The 12,570-nt window shown below is 44.9% G+C and overlaps 1 protein-coding gene across 1 annotated transcript; it reads left to right on the top strand.

Moving 5' to 3' along the window:
- Positions 1-2,535: 2,535 nt before the first annotated feature.
- On the top strand, positions 2,536-11,923 carry si:dkey-91i10.3 (cytochrome P450). The gene is made up of 9 exons (XM_048978912.1): positions 2,536-3,142; positions 3,857-4,047; positions 4,407-4,606; positions 5,167-5,364; positions 5,495-5,658; positions 5,976-6,142; positions 6,237-6,318; positions 7,284-7,487; positions 10,097-11,923. The coding sequence occupies exons 1-9, from the start codon at positions 2,864-2,866 to the stop codon at positions 10,217-10,219; spliced, it is 1,608 nt and encodes a 535-aa protein (XP_048834869.1). The 5' UTR covers positions 2,536-2,863; the 3' UTR covers positions 10,220-11,923.
- The last annotated feature ends 647 nt before the right edge of the window (positions 11,924-12,570 follow it).

Raw genomic sequence — 12,570 nt, 5'->3', positions numbered from 1 at the left:
ATTTTACAATTTGTTTGTTGAACTTAAAATTACACTTGACAATTGCATCAGTACACAAACAATACATTTATCCCCAACGCACCAGAATCCCCACACAGGTTGATAACTGCACCACCTCAAGGAGACCCCCCCCCCCCCCAAGACCTCTGACAAAATTGAATCACTGATGCCTCCCGAACCTGGCCAAGGGGCAGCTTCCTCTGAGCCTGCAGGTTAAACGGGTGGCCTGTACTATGAAGCAGGGTTACTGGCTTATCAGGGTAAGTTGTCGGATTTAAGGTAGTCTGGGCAAAATGTAAGTGAATGAATATTAAGTCCATTTAAACTGGTACCTTAAATTTGTTTTAAACTAAACCCTTTCAAACTCAACCACCAAATCGCCGCTTTAAACCTGCTCTGTACATGGGTTAGGTGCGGGTAAAGGAGAGATGCCAATAAGATATTACTAATGACCTATTTAATACCATCCATCCATTTTCCAAACTGCTTATCCTACTGGGTCGTGGGGGGTCTGGAGCCTATCCTGGAAGCAATGGGCACGAGGCAGGGAACAACCCAGGATGGGGGGCCAGCCCATCGCAGGGCACACTCACACACCAGTCACTCTCACATGCAACCTCTCTTACATGCAAACATCACACACATGTAACCCAGGCGGAGACTCAAACCCGGGTCCCAGAGGTGTGAGGCGACAGTGCTAACCACTGCACCACCATGCCCCCCTCATCAGAGTCATATGTTGCAAAAAATAAATTAAAACAAAACATCCATCCATCCATCCATTTTCCAAACCGCTTACCCTATTGGGTCGCAGGGGGTCCGGAGCCTATCCCGGAAGCAATGGGAGGCAGGGAACAACCCAGGATGGGGGGCCAGCCCATCGTAGGGCACACTCACACACCAGTCACTCATACATGCACACCTATGGGCAATTCAGCGATGCCAATTAGCCTCAGCATGTTTTTGGACGGTGGGGGGAAACCGGAGTACCCAGAGGAAACCCCACGACAACATGGGGAGAACATGCAAACTCCACACACATGTGACCCAGGCGGAGACTCGAACCCAGGTCCCAGAGGTGTGAGGCAGCAGAGCTAACCACTGCACCACCATGCCGCCCCCCTATTTAATACATTTTAAAAAAAGGTTTTTTTTGGATGCCATTTGGAATAACACTGCAAAATTTCCATTGAATAAGTATCATTGTGGTTGTGATGCAATCAATGTCCATCATTGTCTTATGTTAAACAGCCTATTTCATTGACCTACTGACAAGGTGTAATGTGAGAAGATTAACTATTCTATGTTTTCACACAGAATATTTTTTTTTATGGTGGATCAGTTTGTATAAAATTTTGTGTATGTTAATGAGAGAATGGAAAGTGCAATGAAGAGATTTATAAATTAGTAAAACGTAATTCAGTGTTGTTTTAAGGGTTAGTAATTTTATAAATTCAGTTGGGGTAAACAAAGTGAACTTAAAAAAGTGGGCACCTGCAAGATTTTTGCCAAGGTGTGCACCCCCACCCCCCTTGCCATCAGAGAGGCATGGATACCCTGGCAGAATTTGGGGACCCAGCACAGGACAGGGGTCAAATATATAAAATTACATGTAGATTTGGCACGGGCCCCCAGCCCACCGATTACTGAATTACATTCTTGCCTACTTAATTCACTAGTCCATGATGACCCCTGTCCACCATCAAAAGCACCGTCAATGGGAAGGCAAGCATCAGACTTGGACTTAAGAGCAATTGGAGAAGGTCATCTGGTCCAATGAATCCTATTTTTGTAGCATTATATCGACAGCCGGTTATGTGTCAAGCATCAGTCGGATGTGCTTGACTAACAAGACCAATCCATGGCCATCCATCCACAGGAGGGCTTGGTGTACTGTGTGCAGTGCCACATTACTACCATGATTAACCCATGAGCCCTTCTGTTGGGTTGTGCCACACTCGGTAGCCTATGTTCACATCCCCCATCAATGAGGACTCACCACCACTGATTGTGAGCACCCTATTCTATTAATGATTTAGCCATCGTCAGAGTCACTCAGACCTTTATTCCTGCCCATTTCTTATGCATTCAACATCTAATATACCCCAGACCTTGACACACACGAGATAGTCATTATTATTCGATCCACGTGGGGTTGGTCATAATGTTTTGCTTATCGACGTATAATCGTGGGAGAAAATCACTATCTCGATTTTGAAAAGTAAAAAAATCGTGATTCATATTTTACCCATATCATGCAGCCCTACGTCTCTTTTTGCGTACGTTTCAGATGCAGATATAACGAGACAAAACATGCAACGTTAACCAAATATAAATGCCAAGGGTACGCACTGTGCCCGTGGACTGTTCCCTCATCAACGATTATAAGTAATCCGACACTGGCCGTGAAGGAACATCCGCACACGTAACATTCCCAAAATGCCAGGCAGAGGCAGTTGAATTGAATTCGTCGGCGATGGAAAAGCAACGCTCAGAACCATAAGAGGGAAGCACTCTCAGTCGTTCGGGCAGGGGGGGCAGGTACCCCAAGGATGTCCCCACACACATGCCCGAATGGAACAGAGCACAGCGCTCCCGTCTGAACAATAATAAGTGAGAATCACTTTAGGAAGCTTGTCTGCTGGCATATGAATTTACAGGCTGGGACTCGTCAAGACGAACTGAGTAATAAGAGCATCGGCGACCTTTGGTTATTATGCGGTTCTCTTCCGCGTTGGGATGTTCAGCAGGGATAAACGGGGGGGTTACTGCAGTTCAGTGTCCTGTTTACGGAGGCTGTCAAAGATCGAGCTGCGCTCCCGGGAGAGAGCTCTCTTAATTTCCCCATTCCGGCTGGCTCACCATGTTTTCCCACCTGAAGCGTGGGTGTTATTCGCTCGGCAGGCTGGATGCGCAGGCGGGGATGAGGGCTGCGGCGGCTGCTGCGCTCCGTTACGGCGCCTCCCTTGCCCCGGCGGCGGCTGCCTTTAGCTACGGTGCCCGGCGGGCTTCGTCCACCACTCAGGCGGTGGCCAGCAGAGGCAGACTGAAAGTCATAGACGAACTGTCGGGGCCCAGCTTCCCCACGTCCCTCTACTGGCTCTTCGGAAAGGGCTTTTTCCGGAAAACGCATCAAATGCAAGTACGTCCGTGCGTTGCGTTTGCCGTGCACTTTGCGTGCTCCTAGTGCGTGTGCTGAATTTGTAAGAAATATACTGAATAAATAATAATCTCATATGAAGTGTTGAGCAGTATGAGTTACGGGCAGAGTAAGGTGCAAATGCAGTTACCTTATAAATACTGTAAAACGCTAGACAGTCTATGCTTTTATTTTTCTATTTAGTAAACATATTACAAAGTCATTAAATTCGGCTAATTGGTGCCTTAGAGTACAATTGTGGGCATGTAAGTGCCCTATGATGGAGTGTCATCCTGTCTAGGGGGTGCCCCTGCATTGTGCCATCTTCCCCCTAGAATAGGCAACAGGCACTCCTGGATGGATGGATGGATGGATGGATGGATATATTAAAAATGAAATTTTAATTAGTCCATTCTGAAGAGAAGCTTGGATTCTAAGTGGTCTAAACTGAAATTGTTTAATCAATTGTTCTATTTTCAAGTCATTATATTGTAACCTCTGAGCGACTGCATAAGAACAGGGATGGATACATGGCTAGAGGAACAAACACAACCACCACTGTGACAGATCCGCTTTGAAGGAATGCCTGAGAAACTCTCTGTTTAAAATGTAACAATATGTTAATTAAGCACCCCTAATATCACGTGGCAACCCTGCTTAAAAGGTCAGGCATGCGATTCAACTCCTTCAGGAAAGCCTGTTCCATCTTTCCCCCAGATTGAACACAGCAAGATCTATGGCCCTCTCTGGAAGTCAAAGTACGGGCCGCTAGTCATCGTCAACGTGGCGACTGCGGAGCTCATCGAGCAGGTGCTCAGGCAGGAGGGGCGCCATCCGGTGCGTACTGACATGCCGCACTGGAGGACCTACCGTGAGCTCCGCAACCACACCTACGGACCACTCACTGAGTGAGTTGTGCCGTGACCCGGTCGCCAATCTCATCCTCTCAGCCTGACCGGTGATAATAGGAAGACCATGATGAATGATCAAGGAATGTTCACTCAGAAATGGTAGGATTAGATGCCACCAGAAGTGTTTCTGATAAGCAGGATCCAGGTCACCCCCCAACAGCTGGTGGGTTAGGGTTATGCTCAGGGTTAGATTGTCAGCAAGCTGGTGCTGGTGCCCTTAGCCATACTGCCAGGGTTAGCGCCCTCAACTCTCCTCCCAGAGTTAACATGTTAGCGCCCTTAGCTGTCCTTCCAAAGTTAGCATAGATAGCCACCATCCCCATGTGCTAACCAGCATGTCCCCCCACTGTGCCCAGATTGGGGGCCGAGTGGAAGCGCATCAGGAGCATCCTGAACCCAAGAATGCTGAAGCCCAAGCACGTGTCCACCTACACGGGAGCCATCAATCAGGTGGTGAGCGACTTCATTCTCAAAATCGATTGGCTCCGACAGACCCAGGAGGGTGGGACCATTGTGCACGACATGGCTGGAGAATTGTACAAGTTTGCCTTTGAAGGTAAGGAGACGAGGCAGTTTGTGGTTATTTGTAGGTGAGAATTGCACAAAAGAATATCTACAGCAGTGTAGCCAAAGCTTAAATGCAAGTCCCAATCTGATACATAGCTTAGCCCTGAATGATATACTAAAAATAAACAATAATGAGGTAGAACCTTGACCTGGAACTAGATGAGCTTGTCCTTCATTAGTTATTTGGTGCATGTTGCAGGTTGGTCTGTGTGTTGGGTAATGTCTGTGCTGTTGTGAACCCATGTGAATGACCTGTTGGTGAACCTTGACTGTTCATAGGTAGCAGATTGTGGATCAGTGGTGCGCAGCTCTGACGCTTGGCCACCACACACTCTTTAGGTTTCATTCCAGCTGGACATGTAATTCATATGGTATTTAAATAATGTCAAACTATGTTTATGGTATAAAAGCTGTTAACAAGGTGACACCGTCTGAGTGGCATGTACTCATGTGCTTTTTATATTTTCACAAACTTTCTGGATGTGCAGCTTGAGGTGGCTGCATGCTCCCCCACACCCTGTCTCTCTGATCTCCTTGGCTGTATAACAGGCATCTCCATGGTGCTATTCGAGACCCGCATGGGCTGCCTCAGTAAGACCGTCCCAGAGGAGACGCAGAAGTTCATCTTCTCCGTGGGGGAGATGTTCCGCCTCTCCTCAATCATCGTGCTCTTCCCTAAGTCCACCTGGCCCTACTTGCCCTTCTGGAAGCACTTTGTGTCCGTCTGGGACCATCTCTTCAAAGTCGGTGAGTCAAATTTATATGATTTTCATTTCAGCCCTAGTGTGAAGCCCTTAGTGCTTAGGGAGCGGAGTGGAATTAGAGAAACGCAGCTGGGGCTACAGCCACCGCTTAGGTGTTTCTGCTGGGTGTGCAGCTGGAGATCTGGTGGAGAAGAAGATGACTGAGATCAGTGCGAAGATGAAGCAGGGGGAATCCGTTGAGGGGGAGTACCTGACCCACCTGCTGGTCAGCGAGCAGATGTCTGTCACTGAGGTTCTGGGGAGTATCACTGAGCTGCTTCTGGCCGGGGTGGACACGGTACGGGGGGGGGCTCTGCCGTACCCTGGGGGCTGTTACATTTCACTGTGCTGCTTGATCTCCCCTGTATTTATTTGTGGTCTCTGATCTCAAAGGGACCAACTGACACCTTTCAGATAAAAAGCGGAAGATGGTGGCACACAATCTCAAGGCAAAGAGCAATGTGTGTCACATGTTTAAGGATGGCCTCGGGTTCGAGGTCTTTCCATAGTATCTCTGTGTTGTCTGCCCTCCCTCAGTAGCTAGACAAGATAGATTCATCCCCTTCTAGAGGCACTATATCCAACATAACAATATCCACCCATCCCCCCCCCCAGACGTCCAATACCATCTCGTGGGCCTTGTATCACCTCGCTCGGGATCCTCTCATCCAGACCCAACTGAGCAACGAGGTGTCCAGCATCTGCCCCGGGGACAAGGTGCCCACCAGTGACGACATCACAAAGATGCCTCTGCTGAAGGCCATCGTGAAGGAGACCTTGAGGTTGGCTGCCTTGAGTGTCTGTTTGGCAGAGAGTCACAGCTTTGCAGGGTTTCGATCATGACAACTGCGTGAATATCCACTCTCTTCCCTGCAGGATGTATCCAGTGGTGCCTGGAAATGCCCGTACCACTATTGACAATGAAATTGTGGTTGGAGGTTACATCTTTCCAAAAAATGTGAGATGTCTAACTTCCGGAAAACCAGGGTGAACATACACTGTATGCTGGAAAGTATATGTACATGCTTATTGTAGTAATTGCCAAATTAAGCCACACCCATTGCTGACACAGGTGCATAATTAAGCACACATGCTTGCGTTCTCCTGCAACAAATATTAGCAGTAAAATGGAAAGTTATACAGACTTTCAACTTGGTGTCATCATAGGATGCTATCTATCCAACAAGTCAGTTTGCCACATTTCTGTCCTGCTAGAGCTGCCCTGGTTAACTGCAAATGTAGTGATTGTGAAGTGGAGACATCTGGGAGTAAGTTCAGTTGCGAAGTGGTCAGCCACACAAGCTCTCAGAGAGGGACCTGATCACCCAAATTAAACACCCAGTGTGAAATCCCACCAGCCATGTTCTAACATCTAATGGATAGCTTTCCCAGAAGAGCAGAAGTTATTATGGCAACTTAGGGTAGACCAACTTTATTGCAAATTAAAACACTTGGTTTCGGTATTACAGGCTGGTGTCCACATACCTTTGGCCATACAGTGGAATCCTTTGTATAAAAATATCCCCAACTTGCAGTCTAAAGTTTCTCCAGAATAGTAATTTTTGCTGATTTTGGAAGTTTTCCAAAGAGAAAACATTTGTCTGCACACAGCAAACAGACATGAAGGAGTTTCAGGACGACAGATGTATCTAATCATTTGTTTAATTTACTATCACATGTGTAATTTGTCATTTTGAAGAATAATACATTAGTTCAGCGGTTTCTCAATTCACAGCTGAGTTCATTCCACATCATTTAAAGACATATAGAGAGTACATAAGGACATATGGTGTTGTTTTAAATCAGGATCCCACTGTACTATAAATTATTATGAATGATTTTGTTCTTCCGGGGTAGTTAGAAAGGGATGGCACAGTGGGTCGATTTTTGCAGTGTTAACTAGCTGGCTTGTGCTGCCCGCAGACGCTGTTCCACCTGTGCCACTACGCCGTGTCCTACGACGCACAGAACTTCCCGCAGCCGTTTGATTTCCGGCCCGAACGCTGGCTCCGGAACGCCGACCATTTCAAGCAGCACCCCTTCAGCTCTGTGCCCTTTGGCTTCGGAATTCGTGGCTGTCTGGGGAGGAGGGTGGCTGAGCTGGAGATGTACCTCATCTTGTCGAGGGTGAGGGCAGAGACCCCAAGGCTACTGCCTGCCCGCCCGTCTCTTTATATCGCGGTTTGTTACGTGTGTATTTTAGTAGTTAGCACCTCTGTCCTACACTCCTTACAACCTTAATGCACATTACTGCTGAACACAGCGAAATGTTTTATTGATGCTTACAAGCTTCAGTCGTGCACCCACACTAAGTGCCATGTTGGTTCACAGGGGTCACCAGTGGCATCGCGTGCTTGATCGTCGCTACAATAGAACGCGTCTCATGGGGTTATCCAGGGCAGCGGGCAATAATCCAGTAATCTTCAAGTGGGCCATTGGAAAATACTCGGTGTACCTGCAGTTAGGTCACCTTCAGTGAATTTCTTTGTGGTGCTAAGGTGTCATCCGTGTTATTTTGCAATAATGAAGTAACCGCAAGCCAAACATTTGGCCTTCAACCTTGATTGTTTGCTCCACTCAGCCAGTGGTGCAGGTGATAAGGCTCTCCAAGTACAAATGAGTCAATGATTTACTATTCATTTAGAGGGCTGCATGATCCCCAAAGGGAGGCTCATGAAGGAAGCTGATAGTGACCAGGGTCCAATCAGCTTCTTGTTGCTTTGCATTATGGGTAATGTTCTTACTAACCTAAGGTGCGTTTCCCAAGTTAGCATTAATGATGCACAATGGTAGTTCAAACTAACCAACATCCGAAGTACGAGTTTCCCAAAACCGTCGTATCACTGTAGTTTGAACCACGTTAGTTCGTTGGGACTACCGTAGTTCGAACTACAATGGTTACAGCACTGATTGGTCAGACTCACTGTGATTTATACGCTAAAACTAGCATTTAAACTTTATTATATCAATGATCCAACTTTCACATCCGGTCATGTACAAAAACTCGTGAACTGTGTAATATCTTATAAATATATAATACACATATATATGTCATCAGTTTATTGTCAGTCACATAACACCAATAACATGAAAAACTCAATAAATAGCAATAGCGCAAAATAATGAGACGCTTCATGGAGTGGTAAACAGAAAAACTTTTAGCTATGACTGCATTTTGTGAAAGACGCCCCATCTGTACATTGATTTCAGTTCATTGTGTTTCAGTCACACTACGAACACAAACAAATTCCTGGTCCGACGTTGTCGCTTACAGAATGTTAGTGGCTGACTGGAATAGACAGGTGCGTGTAATATCCACACATCACAGGCGTCATTTTCCCAGTACAAAGGCATGGATTCCTATCTGACCGCTGTAGTGTCATTCTGCTCTTCCATTACGGCACTGACACCTGTCAGTAATGAGGGAGAACCTCATCAAAGTGCGGTACTCTTTTCTAAGACGACTGTTGTCCCTCTGAAGTTATAATGTGTAATGAAGAAACTGCACAACACCCAATAATCTGCATAGGGCTACAAATACACACGTGTACACAAACAAGGGATAATGATTTATTATTACTATGGGTTTTATTCTTTTGTTTTATTAATGTTTTTTTATTATTATTTCTCTCTGTTTTTTACTATATATGGCGAAGTGTACCATATGGCTCAATGACCACTGGGTACACAACATCCTTTACCGAGCAATACTCACTAACTGCATATGCTACTACAGGGTGGGCAGTCTTATCCAGAAAGGGCCGGTGTGTTGCCAGGTTTTTTGGGGATAACCGTTCGGTCAGTTGTGTGCGAACTCTTCAGTCGATCAGTCCTCTATGTACTACTAAGTAGGAAGTTGCAGCGAAAATTTGCATGCTTAACGGCCCTTTCTGGATAAAATTAATCACCCCTGTACTAATACAATACTTTGCAGGCTGAGAATTCTCCTTATTACTCATTACAGACGGTTGCCGACTTGGTCGATCTAATGTACAATCATACCGTACTTATGACCAGAGACACACACAACAATTACGTTTCGAACTACATTTTCAGGCCACTTCACATCATATGTGATCGTAGACCTAAATTATTCCGTATCAGGTATTAAAGATTATCAGGGACGGATTACGGACCGGGCCAGCGGGGCCGCTGCCCAGGGCCCCTTGGGGTGCAGGGGGCCCGTGGGGCCCCTAGCCCAAAACAATTTGCAACGCTTATCAACAATGTATTTTCGTTTGTCTATTTTAGAGGGCCTACATTCTTTGATCCTCTGCCTACAAGGGCCCCTGACCCTATAGGGAGGGCGTTTGGCTGCCAAGGGCCCTTGAATTGTGGTGGTTGTGGTGGTGGTGGTGGTGGTGGGGGGGGGCCCTCGCGAACGTTTTGCCCAGGGGCCCACACAACCCATAATCCGTCCCTGAAGATTATTACATTTCTTACTTACACGGTGACTATACCCTTCTTAGACTGCATTTCCACCATGCTGTAGTTCGAACTACGCAACTTAACGACAGTGTTTGCGAACGTTCGTTCAAACTATGGTTTTGGGAAACGCACCCCTGGTGAGTTCAGTGTTCTTTTTCGTGTTGTTTCTTTACTGCAAAGTATTATTTTTGTTTTAAATATCTATCTCTAGGGTCAGTAATTTGGTTACAGGAAAAAGTATTAAAAGGACTGTTTGGTGTCTTTGTTCATATTTCTGCGTCTGATCTGTTGCCGTTTCTCCTCCACAGTTAATAAAACACTTTGAAGTACGGCCAGATCCTTCTGGAGCCACAGTGCAGCCGATCACCAGAACCCTGCTGGTGCCGTCCACGCCCATCAACCTGCAGTTCCTGGACAGGAAAGCTCAGTGAGCGATGAGATACTGATGCTAACACTAATGCTATCGTTACAAGTGTTACCAAGGCCTTGAACTGTGCTGCTCTAACACATTTCCCAGTGAGGTTTGTCTGTGACTGTAACCATGAGCAAATAGTGTATTTACACAGTACAGTTTAAACAGTGGATTGTAGCATCAGTTTTGTAAATACCTTCATTATTTGGGTTTTGGCTCATTTTTACTACTTTTAAAAGAGCACAGTAATCAAATAATTTTAATATCTTTGTTATATGTAAATATTAAAATAGTATATTTCTTTCTGTATTAAAATGAAGGGAGTGGAATAGAATTCAGAATAAGCGATGCATGCAAATTCATCTTCTATAATAATTGTGTATTAAGCAAGGGATTTAACTGGAGGCCTTGGCTTAGGTAAGACTATTAAATGTACATGCATTTGTATTGTGAAGTATAGTGTTGGGTCTCAAGACATTCAGGTGAGTTAATTATTAACAAGAAAATGAACTATTACTCCCTGCGATGGGCTGGCCCCCCATCCTGGGTTGTTCCCTGCCTCGTGCCCATTGCTTCCGGGATAGGCTCCGGACCCCCTGCGACCCAGTAGGGTACGCAGTTTGGAAAATGGATGGATGGATGGATGAACTATTACTATTAAGACACTAATTCTGTTGAATGAGGTACACTCATTGAATCAAACTGTCTGTTCTCTGCTCATCAGCAGCAGGTGCTGAAAAGGCTGACAAAATGTAAAAAAAAAATGAAAACCAGATGTTTCAACGCTATCCTATTTCTAATGAATATAGTGTGGGCAATTATAGTGTTAAATACAGGTTGAGATAGGAAGATGGAACCGGAGTTTAGGTGGCCCTCTAGTGTTCATCTTTGGGCACTGCTATAAACTGTTCCGTGAGGTTTAGGTAATGCATAATAATCATAGTCAAACGTATTGATTTACTGCAATTACTAAATAGACCTTACAAAGTTAAACTTGTCCAGGCTGGAATTTTAAATTTTAAATCTATGAAAAATGTAATGTAGAAAATGAGGAGGGCATTAGGTGCCATTAATCACGGACTATCAAACAGGCAAACTCATTTCAAGAAATATTGTCTCGTTTACATAATAAATGCATTCCATACATAGTAATACTGCAAGCCAGGCTCCTACTACATCTATACAAATATCTAAATAACTAAATATTTAAATGCGAAATATTCAATATTATAACGATTATTTTAGTATAACATTCAGTTGTTGCACAGCGTGTACTTTCAACCAGTAGATGGCGTTTGAGCCCATGTTTTGGTGCAATTACGTTAGTATTCATGGAATATTCAATCTCCTCTGTTTGCGGAACAAAAAGAAATTTAAACAACGATAGATCCCGTTTCCCTAAATCTGGCCTTGGGAAATATAAAGGTAGTCCTGGGTTAATACTAATTGTACACTCTCACTAAGTCACATCAAGTAGTGTTTCCAATTCTTGGAAGCAAGTGCAACTTGATACAGTAATGAAAATGTCTCATTTTGGGGTTAGCAGGGGTGAATTTTGTTTCAGCTTAGTTTATTTGAAAACTCTGTGTCATGAATCAGCATCCCAAATTGTAATATTATTCTGAGAAGCTATGGCTGTAACGTGCTCTTGCTGTGAGATGGTTACCCTTGTGAACAACAGACTGTTATCACACAGAAATAAAACCAGCATGGCCTAAAATAAGCCAGTAGAACAATGGACCTTTATACTGAAAGCGTCACTTTACTGGGTGAATTATGCCTCAGGTACTTACACACTTTATTGTGGGTTTGGTTTCTTTATAACCTTCTTTATGCTTCAGAGGAAACATAAGAAAGATAACACATAAAAAGCCAATTAAATGGGACAGTGTTACATCTCTGAATGTTCCGGGGAATTCTTCTGGATGTCGGGAATCATTGTTGTTGCATTTTCCACATGAGGAGTCTGTCGTTATTCCGTACTCTTCACTGAGATACAGTGCAGTGCGAGTCTCTTCCCTCATTCCCACAAGAACCCGAGAATGAGTGTCGTCAAAAGGATGAAAAGGACTGAAAGCATCAATTCTATCATGTAGAAGACGGTTTCAATACTCATTTTTTATGGTATCAGTTGTACGGCTTGCACTTCCAATTCGCAGCACTGCACCAATGAGGCTTGTAGGCTGTGAATGTGTATGCCCAGGCCTGAGTGCAGTCTCACACATAGGGTGCTACTGTCTTTAGAGTTTTATGATGGCCTACATAGAAAATAATGCATATAATTGATAAGATAATAATAATAATAGATAGGGCAGCGAGTGCTGGGAGCTGGAGATTAGGGGCCTTGCTGAAGGAGCCATCATGGTAAGG

The sequence above is a fragment of the Brienomyrus brachyistius genome, chromosome 16 (assembly GCF_023856365.1).
Source record: "Brienomyrus brachyistius isolate T26 chromosome 16, BBRACH_0.4, whole genome shotgun sequence".
Lineage (NCBI taxonomy): Eukaryota > Metazoa > Chordata > Actinopteri > Osteoglossiformes > Mormyridae > Brienomyrus > Brienomyrus brachyistius.
The sequence above is the reverse complement of the archived record's forward strand: the minus strand, read 5'-3'. Positions and strand labels throughout refer to the sequence as shown.

Bases quoted from the DNA above. Each gene is read 5' to 3' on its own strand.
- si:dkey-91i10.3 (XM_048978912.1), top strand. From the start codon at position 2,864: ATGTTTTCCCACCTGAAGCGTGGGTGTTATTCGCTCGGCAGGCTGGAT. The intron at 3,143-3,856 runs GTACGTCCGTGC...TCTTTCCCCCAG, and splicing joins GGAAAACGCATCAAATGCAA to ATTGAACACAGCAAGATCTA. The intron at 5,659-5,975 runs GTACGGGGGGGG...CCCCCCCCCCAG, and splicing joins TTCTGGCCGGGGTGGACACG to ACGTCCAATACCATCTCGTG.